Source organism: Amblyomma mixtum, chromosome 3 (genome assembly GCF_055824585.1).
Source record: "Amblyomma mixtum isolate Tamu chromosome 3, ASM5582458v1, whole genome shotgun sequence".
Taxonomy (NCBI): Eukaryota; Metazoa; Arthropoda; class Arachnida; order Ixodida; family Ixodidae; genus Amblyomma; species Amblyomma mixtum.
Genome location: NC_143014.1, coordinates 381,444,335 through 381,465,859, shown reverse-complemented (window position 1 = coordinate 381,465,859; position 21,525 = coordinate 381,444,335). Strand labels below are relative to the sequence as shown.

The following is a 21,525-nucleotide window of genomic DNA, read 5'->3' as shown; positions in this document are numbered from 1 at the left end:
CCACATGTTTTGTGCTATACACATTTTAGTGCTTTCGGTCAGTGCATCAGATTCGTACCTTAATTTTTCTGGTGCGCCTGATGCAAGACATGAAAGTGCATCCACAGCTTCTGGGGTGTCCAGCGTGAGGAGAATGTCACCATCACACTGGGGACACCTCTCTGATTCATGGACATCTGAAATTTTCACAGGAAAAAAGAGAAGAAACAAAAAATTATCCCTGTAGAGATTGATTTACACACTATGTTTTGAATGGCAACAAGACATTCTGCACTTTGTATTCCAGATATAGCACCAAAATAAAAGCAATGTGATAAATGTGAGACATCAGCTGAACCCTATAAACTTAACTGCTGATTCTCGGATAGATTGCAATGGTATAGTAAGGGTGATGAAATTTTATGCACACGTGAAACATGTATGTACATATATATCATTATAGCCTTGAAAAACCAAAGAGTAACATTTAATATGAGCTAAGGTTGACCCTTCAGTTCAAGTACTTATACCGGCAGCGATTGCAAATACCACGTTTCAAACAAGCCAATGAAGCGACAAGAGCGACCTGTTGTCACTTTGTCTTTTGTTGTGCTGACCACCACCACTTTTTTGGCAGCATGTTTTGGGAACTGCACATTGCACTTGACGCACTGCAGAGTGGAAAGCCAGAACAGCGAATGAGGAAGTCAGTCCATAAAGTGCCTTGTACTTTGTATCAGTCAGGACAAATGATAAGTTTAGTTCAAGAAGCAAGTTCAGAATGATTCTTGCATTTCATCAGAGGCAAATAATGCGACTTATGCACCGCTTGCCTCAAGACAAATTTGAAGGATGCAAAAGCTTGTTTGCATTACACTGGCTTATTTTTCGGATGCTGATAATTCAGACATCACAATTATTCAGGCCATTTCACGGAACTATAAACTTGAAGGCAGGGTTTGTTTTTTTTGGTCTGTTTAAATATTCAAATTTCTTCCCTGTTTTCTTCAAGCCTGACGAATCAGACAGCAGATGTATCGCTAGTTGACCATGGTGGTTTTAATGGTGGCACATTGATGATAGCTGTAACAACAGGCTGACGGAAGGAATCTAAGGCGGGAGGAAATTCCCTACGCTAGAAGCACCACTGTCATTTGGCATCACATTTCATAGGCACGTGAAAAGCTTCTAACCACAAACAGTTTATAAGTTGGCTTTGCAATGAAAACATCCCTGCAAAAGAAAATTTTGTTAACAACAGGTATAATTTTGTTGATTTTGACCTGCTTGATTCCTCTGGTAATTTATGATGGTGTGTACTCTGAAAATCTTTATGCCACCGAATAAAAGATGTCTGCCTGTGAACGTGTGTTTACTCTTCAATCGCTTTATGTAATTAGTAATTCAAACCCATAAACTCAGGGAAGCAGCGGAAGCTGGTGGGGATGTTCAGGAACTTGATATTTTCTTCAATCGATATATCACCTTTCTATTCTTTTCCATCTTCTAAAATTTATTCCTTTAAACCTGTGGCCTGCACAGGCTACTCTTACTAGTATTACAATCCCTTCATGTCAGTTCTCTGTAAATCTGCATAGGTTAGTAAACAAGAAGTTCATGTTATCTGGTAAGCACGAGAAAAATAGTTTGCGCATTTTCTGCTGCACCTACAGGAGGCCCCAAAATGTTCTTGCGCTCTGCAACACACCCAACAATTCCGGTCAATTCAACTTGATTCAGTACACGCCTATTGCCCTTGCTTCAAGGTGCATTACACAGTGAAGGCTAACACGTAGTACATTACCTGCAACATCTCAGAGTAAAGGTCTTTTCTTGCTTTTGCTTCTGCAAAAGGCTGCAGCATTTTTACAACTTCCTGAAAGCATGCACAAAAAAAAAAATCAAATGTTGCACTGAAATGTTTGACAGGAGGATGTTAAAAGGACAACTAGAAGAAGAACCCTCAGCATCTTCACTGCTGTCGAAAACGTAGCACCTTTCCTTTTTTGCTGCGAACAGTTGTGTCAAACGTCAGCTTCACTGCTGTGCCACCATGCTGTTCAGGGGATAAGCAAAAAGTATGTAAGAAGGTGAACAGGCTAACATCCAAGAAACAACAGAGCTGATGTCATAGCTCCTCACTAGTGCCACAGACAAATCGTTGAGTGTGAGCATACTCAATCACAACAAAGAACTCAAACCAATCGCTATGGCACTGTACACAGCCAAGTGAGAGGCCACTTAAGACTTATAGTGACACCACTGTAGATCTCCGTTTCATTTAACAGGGGGACTGCAGCCAAAAGTTTACGAGATTACCATCCCTGACTGGCCCAACAGAAATTTGGCAGAAAAATGATCAAAGCCATCAACATATCATGAGAATTATTCACAGTTCACATGTCTGTCAGCAAGCCTCTTTCTGCCCTCAGTGAAAAAGGAATAGAACAAATAAAGAATTGTTTCCAGCTGATTATCAGTGGTTACTCCTCAAGCAGCAAGTCTTAATCAGTGGAAAAGAAAAACAACTACAAGAACTACAGTTTTGAATCACTTGTTCTATTCTATCCTATACTACACATCTGATGGTCTACACTTCTCACACACATAAGCCTCTCTAGACAGTAATAATCCACCAAATTTTGTCCAGTGTTATTTCACAACACAGCACACACATGTAATGTCTAATAAACTAGTTAACTGAAATAATTACAGAATATTCTCTCTCTTGCTAGTTCCAAAAATTTCTTCATTTATTTATTTACTCAAATATCTTTAAAGGCTAGAACGGCAATAAAGTCAAAAATAAAAAGATATGCAAAATAACAAGATTTGAAGTAACACCAAAATTCAAATGCCATATTGTAACACAAACCCTTAGAAATCCTTTCAGATATAGTGAGAGGAATGTAATGGAATACTGAGGAATGCAGACCTCAGGACAAGGAATGAGCTTGAGCAGATGCAACACCAAAATTCCAGAGGACTGCCTTTATACGTACCACGGAGGCTGAAGACAGCATGTTAAGATCCAGTCTTGGGATTATTTTCCTTTATTTACAGTGGAATGTTTTATTCTTGGTATATAATTGTCAGAGATATTTCAGATATTACAGAAATTTGCATCAACAGCAATTTTAAATTTTCCGTTAAATTATAACATGTCTACAGAAGTAACATTTTTATTGAATTTCGAATTAAATCCCTGGACAAAATCACTGAGTTTTATTTGTTACACTGTGATGTTTAAAGCATTAATTTACTGGTCAAGTAACACATCGATAATTCGTCCGTCGTTAATTCTGAAATTTGGTTAATTTTGGCAAACTGCCAGATTCCCGCTAAAGTCAACAGCGTCAGAAGGTGTGCAGTTAATTCGGGCTACCATCGGGTAAATCGGACGGCCTCCCGAAACGGCGCAGTGTACACATGATCGTTCAAGCATTCATCCTGGAGCCTGAACTGCATATTATATTGTTTCCCGCGTCCCTCTGAAGTGCTCGTAACGGCAGGCGTGTTGACGACCGCCAAGCCCAAATCGTTTGGCCGAGAGAGAGCGTGGCTACGCAGTTTCGTTTTCGGAGCTCCGCTGCCAGCCCACGACAATGGCGGCTACCTGCCGCGCGTATCAAGCAGCCTGCCGAGCCCAACGCTTGGAACGATGACTGCTGCTATCTTTTTGTTTTTTACAGCCGTCTTGCCACTCTGGTGTCAACGCGCGCTTCCTTTCGCGTGGAGTTTCCGCCCTTCCAGCGGTCCAAAACTACGCACTTGTCACGTGCTGTTTGCCGTTTGTGTGGTGAACCTTCCTCACATGGAGGAAGGAAAACACTATTTTTTCCTTCCTCAATGCCTCCTCACAAGCCACGCCATATGCGACGAAGCTCTAGTGCTACCGCTACACGCACTGAAAGAAGCCACACACAGCCCAACCATTCTTGTTCCGATGCTCCCCATAGCATGCAGGAATTAAGGCATTTGACGTAACGGCAGAAAATCACCCCAGTCACACAGTTTTCCTCTTAAAAGGAAATGACCATTGCCCAGGTTTCCACAAAATAAATTGCACGCAGCGGTTTTTGGCAGTGTTTGGGAGACGGGGGGGGGGGGGGGGGGGGGGCGAATCCGATAATTCAACATTCTGATTATTCAGATCTTTTAATTTTTTTTCTAGTCAACTAAAGTCCGTATTAACGAGGCATTCCTGCTCTTCTATTTTTCACTGCTTGCCTAAAGTCCAATACAAGAACATGTGCACGGGAACTATTGCTCACTTTCAATTTTTCCTCATTTCACGTGGGTTGTTTCCTCCAACAGGAACTATCAACAATATACTCCATTTCTACAAGATCAACTTTAAACTTTACAAGTTATTTTATCAGGCAGAGCCTCATCTTTTAATTTGTAATGGTCAAGCCCAGGGAGGCTGTAACATCTACGTGTGCGAGTTGACATGTGGTCTAACCAGACCGCTCTAAGAATTCTAAGAATTACTGGCTAAACTTTATTCTGCTGGTGATCAAAAGGCAGTACTAAATTTGAAGCTGCTGCGAGGGCTCCTAAAATATGATATCCAGCTGCTAAGTATGGGGTCACGGGCTCAAGGCAGGATCAACACAGCAGCCTGAAGCAAGACAAACGAAAAATTTGCATGCACTATGATTCTGATGCAGGTTTGCGAATTCCCGGTGGCCAAAACTGATCTGCGGCCATATGCTGTGGTGTCCCTTTTGACAGTAACTTTTTGATGCTGGAGTTGACCATATGCTTTATATACTGCCCATGAGCACGCATATCATGCACACAAGTATGTGTTTCATGCACATGTGCACATCTCAGGACTCATGAAGTCAGCGCTGAAGAAACCCTGCAGTCTTAACATTCTCTGGAAAAGTGGCAATTATCACTGAGGCACGCACATCTAGCCTATGATATGTTTCAATAAATAACCCATTTGTGTGATTTATTATTATATGCATTATTAATGCTCAAAAAAAAGGTTCACATTTCAGTTACAAAGCAGGTGCACAAAAAAAAAATAAAAAAACTTTGCTGCACTCTAGAATCACTGCAGGGCACAGGTTCTCAAACAGGGCTCCCAAAGCACTAAATCCATGCATGACTGAAATTGCATTTTTCCTTTACCCACTTTATTTTGACGCTAATCATAAGTACAGTGTTCCACTATACTGCCAGTCATTATTAGCTGAGGAGCCAAGTGCCTGCATTCTTTTTGTATGCATGTTAGGCAGGAAAGGGCAGAAGCCAAGACACACAGGGTTACACAGCACTTCTGAAGGCTGTCAAGGTGTTGCAAGGATAAAACAGAATGAGGAGCCCCGGTATAGGGTGTCCTGCCAAAGCAAAACAGATGTTGCATGCAACCAAACTGGGTCACTGTAAAAACTGCACATCTTACAAGACCTGAAACTCTCAACAGACAACTTACTGGCACCGCTTTCCTTGGCACAGGACACATATGCTCCTTGGTCTGAAATGGCTGCCACTCTGGTAGAATGCCGCTTCTTGCGTTTTTTGCCATCCTTCTGTTTTACACTGAGCGCAGCATCCATGACTTCAACACTGCTCGGTGAACTGCACTCCGGATCGACCGGTGCAGAGAGCCTGGCCTCAAAGCCATGCGGAGTAGACGTGCAGGTCACTGCCAATCTGTCATGCTGGCCTGCCATCTCTTCCAGTAGGCTTCCGTTGTCGTCCGCCTCCACTTCATTCTACAGCGACGGCACAGAGATTATGGGATCTGGTAACGGCATATCGGCCTGCCTCACTTGGGGCTGCCTTGCATTCACAGGCTGCGGAGGACAACAAACAGACAGTAAACAACTTGCCTCTGACATGCAGAGGGAACCCTGCGAATACACAGAGCAGAGATTAGGGTGAGATAGGTTATTCAAGCATTTGTCTCATTTTCGGTATGCGACAGCTGGATTTTGTACTTCTGCAACACGTGCCTCAGTTAAAGTTGGGTGATAAAAAGTGAGGCTTGCTATAACAGTAACCTCTAGCTACAGCAACAAAATTTCTGGTGATAACAATGCAAAACACGAAGACACCTGTCAGGTAGCCCGAGAGAGAGGAAAAAAAAACTAAAGAGAGGAAAACCAGAGGGGTTGGCGAGAGAAAATAGGACCGTTGCTTGCTACTCCATACTACAGGGAGGGGGAAGGGAAGAGAGGTAGAGGGTAGTTGGAAGGTAGCACAATTTCCTCACAATGTCATCCCAATAATACAACTTTAATGAGTTAATTGAAGTTTAAAAAATTACGCACATGTCCACGCATGCACATCTCTTGGGCAGAATCAAAACTGTGATACAACCGTGAGCACACCTCGCATATTCTAAATAATGCCCATGTTTCAGGGTAAAGTCAAATGTTTTCACTCTCTGAACAGGTTAGATTCCACTAAGAAGGATATGATTAACAAAGATTTACAAGAAACTCTTTCCTGTTACAGAATCAAAAAGGTAGGAGGACGAAAGAAAAGAAAGAAAACACTTCTTCATGAAGCAGGGAGAGTAAAAGAACTGTCCAGGCCACGCACAAGAAGGCAATTTTACCTTTATCAATTTTTTTCGGTAATGGACCCTCATCCAGCCTCAACTTTTCTGTGACCGCTCTACGGTGTAGGCGACAAGCTACTATGGAGAAATATTCCTTGTGGAAAGTGACAGGGTTGCCTGCAAGCCGCAACTGTGAACAGAAAAAAAATAAAAAGCTATGAACAGCCAGACTTAGTAGCAGCATGGCTCTAAGCTTAAGAGGCGTGGCACACATAAAGAGAGTTTATTTTCATTGTCTGTCAACAACTACGGTGTGGACAACTTAAAGATAATTAGGTGCTAAAACAGATTACAGACAGATATCCATGCCACCGCACCTTACTTAGGCATTCCAATACATGACAAATCTTTCAAACGCACCCCTGCACCTATCTCTCTACATGGCTGCCCACACCCTCAAGTCAACAACAAAAAAAAATGCTTAAAAAAACACACCGGTAGCATCTCTCAGAAGGCACTCTCCAGAACTATTTGAGCAGGCAGTTTAAATACCGGAAAAGGGGTATCATTTCATGCACATTACAGTACATGCAATAAGTAAAAGATTAATAATGCACAGTCAAAGTCACCACTAATCTTTTAAACATCCAGCTGTATGAAGTCAAAATCAGGATTTTACTGATCATGCAATGACTATTAGTGTTGTCACTTTTACAATAAAAATTATCCTCTTACAATAGACAAGCAGTACAGCTGCTTGAAGCCAGTCAAGGAAGAGCTCTCTGCAAGGCAGCTGTAGGAGAGACCAAGTTCCCTGAGCCGCTCGATACCTGAAAGAGACTTTGAAGCACCAGCTGAATCCTGGAACAGACAACCGCAATCAGGTACACCAACCATGCATGCTGTCCTCTGTCTTGTATACAGCAAGCCCAACATGGCACGTATTCTTACTACTTCTTCTGGCAGCAAAAATGGCCATCACAAATTAGCACAACTCATGATTAGGAGAGGCAAACAGATAGATCATCAAGTCTCAAAGTTTAAGCTGACCTATGAAGGTCGCCACGGCGAAGAGCTCGCAATCAATTTCAGCCTGCGAAGTTTCTTGACGCATGCTGAAATTGTACTACATATAAGTTTATTTCGCACTAGCACCAATCAAAATAGTGCCACCATTAGCAGGCATGCAGATGACTGTGATAATGTGATTTTGTACAAATGCAGCAAGGTCAAAGAGTGCTACAGCAATTTTTTATTTTTTTGTCTGCAAGAGGTGGAGCCAGACTCAAAGTAGGCATGCAGTATTAAGTAGGCTTGTAGTTGAAAAGATTTAACAGCAGTTGCCCTAATGGCAATGCAGGTGATCAGCACTAGCAGTACCTCCATGTGAGTTGCAACTAGTCGCATTTGCCACTTATGAGCACGTGGTGATTGCGTTTGTTTTGGGAAGGGTGTTTCATTTCACTGAAATGAAAATACACCACCTATGTGCACAAGGTTGTCATGATCACGCCCATGTGGGTGTCACCCAGCCCCCCTCTTCCTGGTCAAGCTTGGCTGCATGAAAATAAAATGACTGTGAACACAAACATGCCTTCTCCGGGAACCTCTGTCTTGGTTTGGGAAAGTTCGCGTGAAGCGCAAGGCGCGAGCTATGTGCATGTGGTGGTCCCCCACGATGTGGCACCTCATGCACAGTACCACCATCTCCCTGGTCATGCTCGGGTGCGCAGATGCTTTTTGTCGACGATGAAACATGTTGACTGTGAAGCTTCGCTTTAACAGCTAGCATTGTAAAAGAATAACAAAATGATACAATAACTAGAAAATAAAACGTGAACAAGAACTGTAAGTACAGCCACTGCATATTGTTGCACTACTGTAGCATCCATATTTTTTATAATCACTAAGCCAACTGTTATTACATGAAATAAGGGAAGTAAAACAAAGGAAGTACACTTCTAAAAACTGGTTGCTCATACCTGAGGTGCTTTCAATAAAGTTGTTCCTCAAGTATAGCACGGTTAACGAACCACAGGCTCCTCTCCTTTGTATATTTATCTTCTCAAGAAAACTGAATGACAGGCTGAGCACTCCGATGTTCAGGAGGTACTGAAAAAGACGGAAAAAAGGGCATTCAGAGGTCACCCATTTGGCAGCGTTTACTGGCTCATGCTATGAAAAGCAAGTGATGTCCAACCTCCCCGCCAGAAGCATCAGATGTAGAATTATTGCTGCAGTCAAAATACTAGAGCTTTGGAGGTAAAGCCTGCAAAACAAATAAAAAAAAGTGATTTTTGCACTAAAAAAATGCTGTGTTACATGCTACATGAATCTAACATACACATGCATTTATTATGCAGGCATGCACATTTAATATGGTGTGACATTATTTACCAGGCTATCATTTATGCCATCATAGCTGAAATTGGCCACTGTAATCTTCACCCATGGCTGTGGCACCTTACTGCGACTTCGGAGAACTTCCTGCACAGAGCCATGCCCATCCCAGAAGAATTAGTAAAAAATTTGATGCGACTCTTCACTGTGAGCCGTTTATGACAGCGGCATTTTAAGCTAACCAGGTATGCTCTCAGCTTCCAGCACAAACATGGGGACAAAAAGTTCAGTCTATGTCATGCTAGCAATCTATAGCTAAGTGTTTAGCCATGCTAGAACGACGCGGCAAACTGAAAGCATCTGTAAGGTTAGCTCTATCATTATCAAATATGATATGCATGGTGTTTGTACAATAGTTTAGCATTGGTCCTATACTGTCCTGCAAAATTCTGCTCAAGCATAGGCTAACCAGCCATAAAGCCAAAAGTTAGATTTAGTTCAGTGCACAGAAACTCCGTGATAAATGCAGATAAACAGATGGCTTGCCTACATTTGTGAGAGATTGTAAAGGCAACCAGAGTAGAATGAGAAAATCACTAAAAAGAACACGCTCAAATCTACCAGACCTGTCAGAGTATGAGCCAAGAATATCTGCAATAATCAACGAACGGCTGGCAGGGCCAAGCTCCCCCCTCTCCCCTACCCTCACCCTTCATACACACATCCTGACTAACTTTAAGAACAAAAATGTCGGGGCCTATGGTCACATTAACAAAACAGTAGACAGGTGGTACTTCTTCACTATATTGAGTTTCATGTGCTGATTAAAAATGGTGCACACTGGGGGCTGCACCCAATATTCAGACAAGGAATGACATGTGCTGGGACTGTCAATCACCATCACTGAAGAGATATTTCTTTGGCAAATCAGTGTTTCCAGCTGGAACACCAAAGAATCAAAGCCAACTAGAAGATGTGGTGGAACTCTCTTCAACTCAAGGGCCCCGCCGCAGTGGCTCAGTGGTTATGGTGCTCAGCCGCTGACCCGAAAGACGTGTGTTTGATCCCGGCCGCGGCGGCCAAATTTCGATGAAGGCGAAATTCCATAGGCCCGTGTGCTGTGCGATGTCAGTGCACGTTAAAGAACCCCAGGTTGTCGAAATTTGCGGAGCCCTTCACTACGGCATCCCTCATAGCCTGTGTTGCTTCGGGGTGCTAAACCCCAATAAACCAAACCAAAACAAACCTTCAACTCGAGGATCTTCAGGCCGTGGAACTTGGACAGGTCGAGGCTGCCTTGAATGGTCTGAGAACTGTGAACAATCTGGAGTACAAAGAGCACATGATGTTCCAGACTCAAGCATACAACAGCTAAGCGCAGTATCTCCTTTGCTGTGACAGTACGACTTTACAGCAGCCAGGCCAGGAATCTTCTGAAGCAAGCTCAGTTGTTTTTTCGGAGTTGGAAGCACACACTGCACATGCCAGACTGAAGAGGGAAACAAGGATGGCAAGGGCACCCTGGCACACCTCTGTACAAGCTTCAGTTTAAAAATGGCATGTACTACACGCAGGTTGCATGCTGCCAAAGACAACACACATCACCTCTTACATTATGGCCACAGTTACTTCAACGTAGTCCCCTTCGCAAGGTCACTTTTTTTTTTTTCTTGCATATATGGCAAAGTTTATCCCTCCAACTAGCCCTAGGCCGTCTCAATAGCAGGCTTGACTCAAAAAGTTGCGGCACCATTAATTGGATTGTAAGAGACTCGGTACTGATAGCTGTCACTCCCTGCGAAGGTAGCTGGAGATAGAGAAAACCTGACACATCAGACTTTTGGCTTCTGTTTTTGATACCACGTATATGTGGGGCAGATAAACGACGCACTGAAGTATCAACCTGCGAGGGCACACGCACGCTGGTGCACAAGAAGAGAAGCAGGCAAAGCGACCATGCTAGAGTCGCGGATTGTTTCAAGTACCTTCAGAGAGCAAGTCTTCTGCATGAAGCCGCGGAGAAAAAAAGACTTCACGGACAAAGTCCGAGTTTGCACTGCATCCGAAGGGGACATCGAAGGACTCACTCTCCTCTGCCCCCAAGAACTGACGAAATATATAGTTCAGCTCGTTCAGGCATGATGTGGTCAAAGTGAGCCGTCTCGTTCCGTTGAGCACCACGTCTCCTAGCAGGGATCAAATGATACAGGTTACCTGCCGAGGGCATGAAAGCTTCACCGCGCTCCCTAAGGAAGGCTGCAAGGCGATGTATCCTTTCGCTCCTGCTCGTGTCGGGAGTCATTGTCATGCGTCCGAGCCAATATTGCGTATCAGTGAGCAGAAGGAATTTAATTCACGTTTTTCTTGGCCTTGTGCGAAGAAGCGTACGAGTCAGCCTGACAGTGTGCGTGCATTAGAATCCTTCAAAGCTCGGCGTGTACTTCGACGACACCTCGTTTTAGTCCAGCGGATCAAATTAGAACAAGTTCAGAAATACCCTGAGCCAAGCTAGCTTTAAAAAATCAGCGTTATTGGACTGTTATCAGCGATCGCACAAATGATGGGAGCGCGACAACAACAATCAGCTGAGCTGGCTGAGCCGAACGGAAGCTACCGAAGCTGAATTGGCCGTTGGCCGTAGAGGCGTACAGGCGTCGACTAACAAATTTTACATGAATAAAGTTGCATGAGTTGGTTGTTTTAAGTAAAATTTATTTATATAAAGTATAGTTTTTTATTTATAAAATTGAAAATATAAAAATTGTTTTTTTTTCTTAAGAACAAGATTGACAACAAATATTGGGAGTGCTGGAAACCATGAGCCTTGCGCCGGGGGCGCTGATTGGCTGACTGCACTTCGACGCATTCGGTCTGCAATTAACCGTTGATGCGAGTAGTTCAAACCTTTTAAAGCTGAGAGTTGTAAACTGCCAAAGCGTTCGATCGACAGTATTAAGTGTATTTTTGGGGCAGCTTAACGTCGTGTCTGGACATGAATCCTGGGTAAGTTACCCGCTGTTTTTTCGTTTCTGTTCGGAGCGAACGTTTCATGCGGTTTGACTGTTAACCATAACTTTTTCAAACTGAGACATATTTCAAAGTAAGGAGTGACCCCGTCAGGATATGGTGCGTCTTTATTGCAATAGACGCATACTAACATTATAGGGTTATCGTTTCGAATGGCCGCACCATTCTCATGGAACCGGCATCGTTGCCGCGTCAGGAACGCGGCCATACGTCACTGCGCGTTTACCTTGGTTCGCTTGCTTTGAGCTCTTTGCCGGCTAAGGTTCATGTGGCATGACTTTGAAGTTGGTTACCGAACTCGACGCACGAATTTGGGTAACATGAAGTGCTTAATCCGTTGTCCTCCACCTCATGGCGTGTGTCACCAAGCAGTGTTTCCTGTGTATTTTGCACGTAGGAGGGGTACAAAGCGACGAAGGAGGGAATCATCCCGGCCGGCTTCTGCAGAAGCGCGTGACCCGGTGGAGGTTTATTGCCGCATACGCCCCCTGCTCAACCCAAACGATGCCCCTGTTGTGGGAGTCATCGATAACAACAGGGTTGTTCAGTTACAACGGCAAGAGACAAATGGCCAGGCAAGAAATCCTCCAAAGCAGGTAAGCGGAACGAATGGAAAATTGGTTGTATTGTTGCAGCACTAGAAAAACTAAATGATCCTAGTCATATTGGCTCTGACAGCAAGTGTTGCTCTCTTCTACCTGCTTGTAAAATTCACTGATTCTCTACTCTTCTGTGTACTATGTAGATACTTATTTATACTCGATAATTAATCTGGATTTGAATTATTGGCAGGCTGTAAATATGTGCGAAGTATGGTTTGACAGCTTGAGGTTGTGAAGTTGAAAGTACCGCCGCGGTGGCTCAGTGGTTATGGTGCTCGGCTGCTGACCCGAAGGACGCGGGTTCGATCCCGGCCGCGGCGGTTGAATTTCTTTGGAGGAGAAATTCTAGAGGCCCGTGTACTGTGCGATATCAGTGCATGTTAAAGAACTTCAGGTGGTCGAAATTTCCGGAGCCCTCCACTACGGCATCTCTCATAGCCTTAGTCACTTTGGGACGTTAAACCCCATAAACCAAACCAAACTGAAGTTGAAAGTTGGTTCCTGAAAATTCTGTTTGCTCTACCCAGCACCTCCATCAGTTTTTTGGGTACCCAGTGCCAAATAAAGTTCTGAAAATTAGAAAACAGGCGCATTGATCAGCTTGCATTCGCTTGAACTTTCAAAACTGATGTAGTGCCCCGCAATGCCACCAGTGTTCAAGGTGGCATTTTATTGTCTGCACGGCTTCCCATCTGGGCGGTACATTACTCACTTCATGAATCCGAGTGTTACTGGCAGTTGGACTGTCATGGTGGGTGGCTAGAGATGTTAATGCCCAATGACAGACATTGTTGATGTTTCCTCTGCTACACTGCACAGTTGGTCATTGTAGCAGGACACTCGGTGCCCTGTGTGCATTGTGCCATTACATGCCTGAGCGATCATATGAGTTATAAAAAATTTCCTCTTTGCCAGTTGTCAACTCCAGTGTCTCGCACAGTGTCAGTGATGACCCCTTTTCGACTGCGCCCTTGCCTCTGACATTATACTGTCTAGAAGAGCTCGACGTAAACTCTATTCTCCTTGGATTAATGGAGACATCATAATCTTATGCAAGCAGAAGGAAGAGCTGTTTCAGGGTGCCCAAAGAACCTGGTTGCCGGCCAGCTTTCTTGCTGCCAAAGAGCACCAGAGTGCTCTGAGGAATCAAATTTGGTTGGCTCGTCGAGCGTTTATGGAACACATTGCTGCTCAAGCAGCAAAGAAACGTAAGCTTTTCTGGGCGTATGTCAACTCTCATCAGAAGCAATCTTGGGGCCTCTCCTTTCACACTGATGGTGAGATATTATTCTCCTGGTGGCATCCCGGAAGTATTGAGTAGCTATTTCTCTTCCATTTGGATGGACCAACCCATGCTTGGGCCTGATCTGCCATAGTTTCTTGAAGAGCCCTTCCCAAGTCAAGTGCCTACTTTGTCCTCCGACTACTGACGTCATGGAAGGTTGCTCCTACATCCGACCATTTCAGAGCCCTTACCCTGATGGCATTCATCCCCTGCTCCTTCAATGTACAAAGTGCCTCTTTTATAGCACCTATATTATGCCACAAGTTTCAGCGCGTTGTTGATTCGGCAGTGGTTCCTTCTGCTTATAGGGGTTGCGTGCTGACCTCTTGTCCTCCTACCGCCCAGTTGCATCTGCGCCTATCGTGTGCCGCATCTTTGATAGGATCCCGAACAAGACACGTAGGCACTTGCAAGATAATAGCCTTCTGTCACTCACCCAAGATGAATTTCTCCAGCACTGCACCTGCAAAACTACTCTTGATGTGCTGGCCCACATAGTTAGTGCCCACTTCCTTGACAAGCAGATGCCTTGCAAGCTTGTTTGGCTGGATTTTTCATGCACTTTTGGTCATTTCCCTCACCATGTGCTCCTGTTCAGCGCTGCAGCCAAGGGGCCCTCCGGAACTGTTCTCTTGGTTGGATTCCTTTGTCAGCGGCAGAACTCAGTACAGCGTATTCAGAGGATCCGCTTCCACATCTAGCACCATTTTGTCTGGTGTACTCCAAGGCGGTGTTCTGGGCCCTACTCAATCTTCACAGACAGTATCACTGAAAATCTCTGCTGTCTTCATGCTGATGAGGTCTCATTACGGCAACCCATTTCTTAGCAGACTGTTCGGCTCTTCAAATCGATCTCAGCACCTCTCATTCCTGGGCCCAGCAACACCAGTTGCCCATTAACACTAGCAGGTCCTCTACAGTGACTTCCTCAACCCTGCGCTGCACTCACCACATGCTGCCAGTGTTGACCCTTGGAAGCCATCACCACCATGACATTCCTTGCCACTTGCACGCTTGTCCTTTTCATCTCATTCATCACCTGGCTTATATGGCAGACATGCCTCCCATTGCATTGTGGGGCCTTTACACTGCCTTTTCCATCCTTGAGTACTGGTGTGCAGTTGGGCTAGCCCGATCTGCTTCTTATCGTGTCAGCCTCGCCAGTGTCCAGCATCACGCTGCATATACGTTCTATCTCATCTGCGACCCTTCTCCAGCATATCTTCTGGGAGGCCCTCTCCTCCAGTGTACTGCCTGACTGCACCGGATCAGCAAACGCTTATTCACTGCCCACAGCCCAATGGCCGGAGTGGCTGTGTTTAACCGCTTCTGGCATGCACTGCATGTCGTGAATCTTCCTGGCTCTTCTTTGCCATCTCTGTGGTGACATTTTTCTGCCACCTGCTCCTTCCCCTTTCATGCCTCTGATGTCCCAGGTATTGTGAAGGGCTATCGTAGTCTTTCATCTTTCTGCTCCTCATATCCAACATTCCATCATCCTGGGCCCCAAGACAGGGTCAGCAAGCCTTTGCAGCGTGGGCAGTACTTACTGCCTTTTGCTAGTCATGCAAGCCTGGGCCATCCGTGAAGAGTACTGAATAAAATTATTACCAGCATTCATATGTGGACGGCTGTAAAGTTCAGAGCATTGGTCAGCTAGAAGTCCGAGCGAAATTCGGGACCACTCCACGAATGTAGACAACCTCTGGATACTTCACACAAGTTTGTATGTGTTATGTGTGCACAGCCAGTGCAATCCAGCTAGCGTCTTTCCAGAAATTCCTCTGTTCTTAATGATGGGCATAACACGGAATTCTTGTGTCAAATCCTGGTGCTGCAAACAATCTGTTGCAGACTGTTCAGTATATCTTACCTGCTGAAAGCCCACAGAGTGTTCGCAAAGCACTCCTCTGTTGCGTGCTACTTTCACTTTCAGTTCTTTCTTGTGCTTGGCAAATTAATCTGAACCTGCGTTGAGATGAACTCCGAAGCATTTTGTTGTGATCGTCAGTCATACACAGCCGCCCTGGAGAAGCCGCTCAACTGAAAGGGGTTGTGCCACTTCCTACACCATCACTCCTCATCTTGACTGATTAAACCAGAGGCAAACATTACTCATTGTCCCACCACATGCACTAAGCAGGTTCTGCACTTGGGCTAGGCTCTTTGCATGAAGAGCAATGTCATCTGCAGACATTAAAGCAGAGCTCTCCTATACCACAGGCTGCTCCTGTTTCTTGTGCTGCCTCGACTAACCATGTGCACTTGTCAAAAGTCTGGAACCCAGAGGGGTTCCAGGCTTATGGACCATGCTGTGTTGTTCGTTGTGCATCCTCGGAGTTCCAAAACTCTTGAAGATAAGATGAACTGTCCTCCTCCCCCCTCCAATGGTGAAGACTTCTTTTGCGTGGTACAAGAGCCCCGGCTTAAAAGCAAATTTCCCTGGGCTGTACACTTTGTCGACTATACAACATGAACCTGAGTGTTAGGCAGACACTCCTGCCAAAGTTCTTGTTCAGTGAAATGAAACAAACAATTGGGTGAGTTGGTCACACGTGCCTCAGTTACAACTGGCTCAGTGGAAAACAAGGACATGAAGACAACTCACACAAGGCGCCACACTGGTGCTTCATGTGTGTTGTCTGCATGACCTCATTTTCTGCTAGTTGTCACTAAAGCTGCAGTAATGCCACACCAGTCCACCCTGGCTGTTAGGTCCATGTACAGGGCCTTAGGGCGTGACCCCCTCCACTGAGGCCTGGTTCCCGCAGGGTGTCCCATGGCATAGACCTCTGCACACCTTCATAGGCCTTATTGAGGTCCAGAAATGCCACAGTGCTATGTAAAGTAGGTTCTAGTTCAGCTCCGCAAGACGAAAGGTTGTTCTTTGGTTTTCCATCAAGGGCAGAGACCTGTCTGGAGCTTGTCCAAACCGCTCGTCAGCTCTGCAGACTTTAGTAGCCTTTCTCGGGCTACTTGTGCACACATTCATAACAGCGCCTGCACTGACTATTACACTGCAGCTGACTGTTGTCACCATTGTGAAATGAAAAATAGTTTTGGGGGACCTGTTAGTTTGCTATTGGATGGCAAGCTTGAGAGATTTTGAATATGCATATGCCACAAGCTTTGTGGGCTTGCCATGTTTGAAAAAATTCTTGGCTCATGCTGCAACGTAGGTGTTCTTTGGAAAATAGTGTCTTCTCAGTGCAGAACAAGCACCTTTTTTTATAATACACCTTTGCTTGTAGTAAATTGATTTGCCACTTTCAAATTAGTACCTTTTTCTTATGTTGACAATACTGATTATCCCTAGTGAAAAGCAGTGGATTGACAAGGCTGAGACCCCTGACTAGTGCTGTGCTGCAGTGCATTTTTGAGGTATGTTCAGTTTGGTTGACATTGCTATCTGTTCATCTTTTCCGTTCCCAAACCGTGCTGTCATGGCACTATGGAATCGCGTAACAAGGCTGTAAATATAAACTTTGTAGAGCCAGGTGCCTTTTCTCTGGACTGAATTATTCGTGACACCATTCACAAAGGTTTGCCCATTCTCAGAATGTGGTAATGCTGCAAACACGTTTCAGTGAGTGGGACAAAGACATTGACTTTGAAATCTGCGAAGCAAACATGCAAAATGGCTGCGCATCGTTTGGGAGCCAAGAAAAATTCATGATGCCTGAACGAGTTGGTATCGGGGTTGATATTCTACTGCGGCTATACTCTGTTACAAAAGTGTTGAGTGCTGCTGATGCTGGTAAATAGCTTTATGTCCAAATTTTATGCCTAGAGAACCTCCTGAACGACGCGGCACTTGCATATTCAGTGCAGTTGCTGCCATTTTGGGCACTTTATTGATGCATGAACGAACATGTTATGAACCTGTCATAGTGAACACGCTTGATCCCAGATTGTTTACAGCAGAGCTGTCCTTTATGATGCACAATTTAAATAAAGCTGATTGTTTGAGACAGTCTAAGTGACTAATGGTGTTTTTTTCTTTCAGTATCACTACACCTTTAAGTATGTGTTTGATGCAAATGCTTCTCAGAAGGAAGTTTTCGACCATGTTGGCCTGCCCCTGGTCAGTGATCTTGTTCACGGAAAGCCTGGTAAGCTTTTTCAATATTCAATATTTCACATAGCCATTTGAATTGTGATTGTTTTTCTTTCTTTGAATTATGATGTGTTTGTAAGGCTTGCTTAGCATTCCTTTTGTTGCTGGAATTGCTGAGATTGTCTCCTCCCCTTTGATGAAGGTCTGCCACCCTGAACTTCATTTAGCAACGTTTAACTTTGCGAAAACAAAAAGTCTTGTCTTATCTACATGTGAGGGAAACAGACAGGTTTCTGCTACAGCTACTAAAATGTCTAAAGCATATCGTGCTTTTCCCTTGTTCTTTCTGCATCAGTGGATTTGTTTGCACTCACTACGGCCCCTAATAAAAATCATAAATTGTAACTACGAGGGTAATCCTAAAAGTAAGGTCTCCAAAGCACTGGCGCTGCAGAAAAACTATTGACGCTGCTTCAGGCCACATTGCTCTGCTCACTGCTCCTCCTCTTCCGAACAAGCTCACGCTTGTCCTTCTGGGCCGGCCAGTCTGGGCTCGGCAGCCATCTTTGTAAGGAGGTCCGGCTTGTCACTGCCGCCAGGTGCGCAGTTGGCGCAGTTATTCGAGTTTGGAACGCGAGAGCTCTTCAATATGCTGAAATTCATCACCACTTGATGGAAGTGTAGGTATGCTCGTGCACAGACGCCAAAAACGAGCGCAAGTGTTGTACGGAGTTTACTGCTGGTCACACTGCAATTCATGATGAAGAAACAAGTGGCCGACCTTCAGTTTCTGACGACACAGTCGCGAAGCTTGAAGACGTGATGTTGCAAGATCGGAAGATTACTCTCGTCGTTCTCTGCATTTTGATTCCTGAGGTGTCTTGAGCTACCGTGCGTAGGATTATGGCTGAAAAATTGGAATATGGGAAGGTGTGCGCTAGGTGGGTCTGCGAATGCTCACACCAGACCATGAAGGGCAACGCGCCTGCTCTTCCCACGAATTTCTTCTGCATTACGCAGAAAAAAACAAGAACTTTTTGGACTCTATGGTTAGCGGTGAGGAATCTAGGCGTCCCACTTCCCACCTGAGACAAAAAAAAAACGACGTGAGTGGCGACATTCCTCTTCGCCTTAGCCGCGAAATCGCGCAGTCTGCCGACAAAGCCATGAAAACTGTTTTTGGGACTGAAAGATCGTATTGTTGGTTGACTTTATGGCTCTTCGAACCACGATAAATGCTAACAGGTATAGTGGGACTCTGAAATAACTCAGACAGGCGGTTCATAATCGAGGAGGAATCTTTAACAAGGGCGTGAGACTTCTCCGCGACAAAGCTCTCCCCGATGTCGCTGGCCACATTGTCATTCTCCTGCAGCAGCTCATAGGAAAAATCATCGCTCACCCGCCCTGTTTTACGGACTTGGCATCCAGTGACTACTACTTGATTCCAAAGTTAAAAGAGCATCCAGCCTGAAGGCGCTTCTAAGACGATGGCGGAGTGGAAGCTCAGCTCCAACGCCTCCTGAACGAGATCGCTGCGAGCTGGTATGACAAGGGCACATAAAAACTGCCCCAGTGCCTAGCAAAAAGCATCGACCGAATTGCCGATGGTATGGAAAAGCAGCAGGATGTTCAACCCTTAAACCGACATACAACTTGTTGAAAATGTACTTACTTTTGCATTTCTAAAAGAATAGGAGACCTTATTTTTGGGATGACCCACGTATAAAAAAAAATTGCCAGGCAATCATACAACGTGATGCAAGAAATATGAGACAGTGTCAAGTTTCAGCTTTTCAGCATTGCTGTAGCTTAGAGGGACCTTGTTCTTGGAGGGAATTGCGCACGTCCGAATGTTTTGGCAGCAGGGACAGAACTGAGCTGGCGCAATGCGAGAGCTATGATGCACGCGGTGATGGCACTATCATGGCATGAGAAGCAGTTGGGGCGCAGCAGCATGCAAGCATCATGTGCTCTCCTCCCAATAGTGAGTACTCGGGTGACGTCGTGGTGTGTGTCATTCGTAGCATTTTTATTGTGCCACGAGTGCCTTGGGGGTGCTCGGGAGGTGATCTGCAGACAGCACTTAATTGCGATTGCCCCACAATGTTGTTGCACTGAAAGTAGAAGTCGCCATTTGCATGTAACCGCTGTTAGTTTTGTCTTTCTGCATCAAAAGTGCGGAAATATTGGTGGTTTGGTGTGAATGGTTTTCACGGCTTGATTTTTCTAGTCTCCTTTGCCTTTGGGCAGTACTTCTGTGGTGCACCGTTCTGTACTCTGCCACCACTGTATTTGCATTGTATAAAGAATAGGAAAAAGTGCAACATTGTTTACCAGACAGAGAACCATAGCCAAAGAAAAGCTCTCAAGTGCTTCGTTTTACTGTACAAACTAGCTCCTACTCAAGCTGTATTGCATTTTGTATTTTCTTTCTTGCTGGATGTCTATAGTAGTATATCACTTGCTTATCACGCCTTGACTGCAGATTGCCTGCAGACTTTTGTGTGTTCACTCAAAACATTACAAAATATCAGTGAAAATTGTGCAAGTAAAACCCCTGTTAATTAGTATTTCATGGGACTGGAAAAAAATGCTTGAATTAACTGAGTGTTTAATTTTTGAGCACCAAATTATAGAGAAATATGTGCAGCAGTAAGTATTTCTCCTACTTTTGCCAAACAGTGCAATGCATGCATGCTGTGGGATGAACCAATCGCACACATGTTCTCTACCCCTGCACACACCTTGCTTATCAGTCAGCGATGTGCATGCAAGGAAAAGAGAAAATGTCGGAGCATCCTGTCGTCCATTCTTGACTAATGTAGCGATGAGTGCGCTGCCTTTGCAATTTTGCTCGACAACAGCGTCACTTCGACCCGCCGTGATGGCTCAGTGGCTGTATATGGTGTTTGGCTGCTGGTCCCGAGGTCGCAGGTGTGATCGCAGCCCCACAATGGCCATATTTCAATTGGGGCGAAATACGAAAGATGCCCGTGTGCTGTGCGATGCCAGCACATGTTAAAGAACCCCAGATGCTCTGAATTAATCCAAAGCCCCCCACTGTGGCATCCCTCAAAGCCAGAGTTGCTCCAGGACATTAAAACCCCTCAGTCCACGGTACAAGCCAGTACCACTGGTGCTATAGCAGCCAGGTTTTTAATCTGCCCACTCACCATCATTATCACCTCATTTCCGGCACCCTCTGCCCACAAAAGTTCCGCCCCTTTCCAAATTAACCGAAGTGCATCAGTTTCAGGCCATAAATAGTATGTATGGTTGCCGTGATCGAACGGAGTTTTTGAGTTCTCAATTTTCTGAATGATCCAATTTTCCAAAATTGTTCAGTTTTGTTTAATTAATTATCCAATTTTTCGGACTCAACGAGTTTTTACTTTGGTATGGGGGGTATAATGCCATGAAGCGACACATGGGCTTTGAGCGATGCCAAAGTGGAAAGCTCCAGATTTATTGAGACCACTTGAAGTTCTTTAAACTGCTGTCACACATCGCATAGTGTATGTGCATTTTTACATTTCGGCTCCATTGAAATGCAGCAGTTTTGTTTGGGATTCAATCCTGCAACCTTGGGGTCAGCAGCTGAGCATCAAAGCCACTGCAGCAGGCACTGTGTGAATATGTACCTGCCGCATATTTACACGGGAATGAATGTGCAGTTTAATGTGTACCAATGTGCTTATAGTTCCTGTGC

General features: G+C 44.8%; 3 protein-coding genes across 12 annotated transcripts in view; 1 reads left to right on the top strand and 2 right to left on the bottom strand.

Annotated features, from left to right (window-relative positions):
* Positions 1-5,707, bottom strand: part of LOC149357019 (glycerophosphocholine phosphodiesterase GPCPD1-like) — a 32,743-nt gene extending 27,036 nt beyond the window's left edge. For 3 of the 7 annotated variants that reach the window (XM_089584417.1, XM_089584418.1, XM_089584419.1), the window contains exons 1-2: positions 1,784-5,707; positions 59-176 (exon numbers count right to left, since the gene is read on the bottom strand). In XM_089584417.1, coding sequence (XP_089440543.1) covers positions 59-91 — 33 coding nt within the window. In that variant the 5' untranslated portion in view covers positions 92-176; positions 1,784-5,707. The other 4 variants (XM_089584413.1, XM_089584412.1, XM_089584414.1 and 1 more) reach the window with 4 other exon arrangements.
* Positions 5,708-7,373: 1,666 nt separating this feature from the next.
* On the bottom strand, positions 7,374-11,446 carry LOC149357018 (uncharacterized). 4 transcript variants are annotated; one of them, XM_089584421.1, is made up of 5 exons: positions 10,828-11,446; positions 10,089-10,166; positions 8,900-8,989; positions 8,485-8,614; positions 7,374-8,287 (listed from the first exon to the last, which is right to left on the bottom strand). In XM_089584421.1, the coding sequence occupies exons 1-5, from the start codon at positions 10,915-10,917 to the stop codon at positions 8,010-8,012; spliced, it is 666 nt and encodes a 221-aa protein (XP_089440547.1). In that variant the 5' UTR covers positions 10,918-11,446; the 3' UTR covers positions 7,374-8,009. The 4 variants fall into 4 exon arrangements, with proteins under 4 accessions (XP_089440547.1, XP_089440549.1, XP_089440548.1 ...); XM_089584424.1 differs by lacking the exon at positions 7,374-8,287 and adding an exon at positions 8,703-8,771 and having other exon boundaries at positions 8,479-8,614; XM_089584423.1 differs by lacking the exon at positions 8,900-8,989.
* Positions 11,447-11,834: 388 nt separating this feature from the next.
* The window catches only part of LOC149357017 (kinesin-like protein KIF23), a 34,501-nt gene continuing 24,810 nt past the window's right edge, over positions 11,835-21,525 (top strand). The window contains exons 1-5 of the mRNA XM_089576485.1: positions 11,835-11,845; positions 12,267-12,465; positions 14,065-14,155; positions 17,073-17,137; positions 17,763-17,868. Of these exons, the coding sequence (XP_089432611.1) occupies positions 11,835-11,845; positions 12,267-12,465; positions 14,065-14,155; positions 17,073-17,137; positions 17,763-17,868 (472 nt within the window). The remainder of the gene's footprint in view (positions 11,846-12,266; positions 12,466-14,064; positions 14,156-17,072; positions 17,138-17,762; positions 17,869-21,525) is intronic.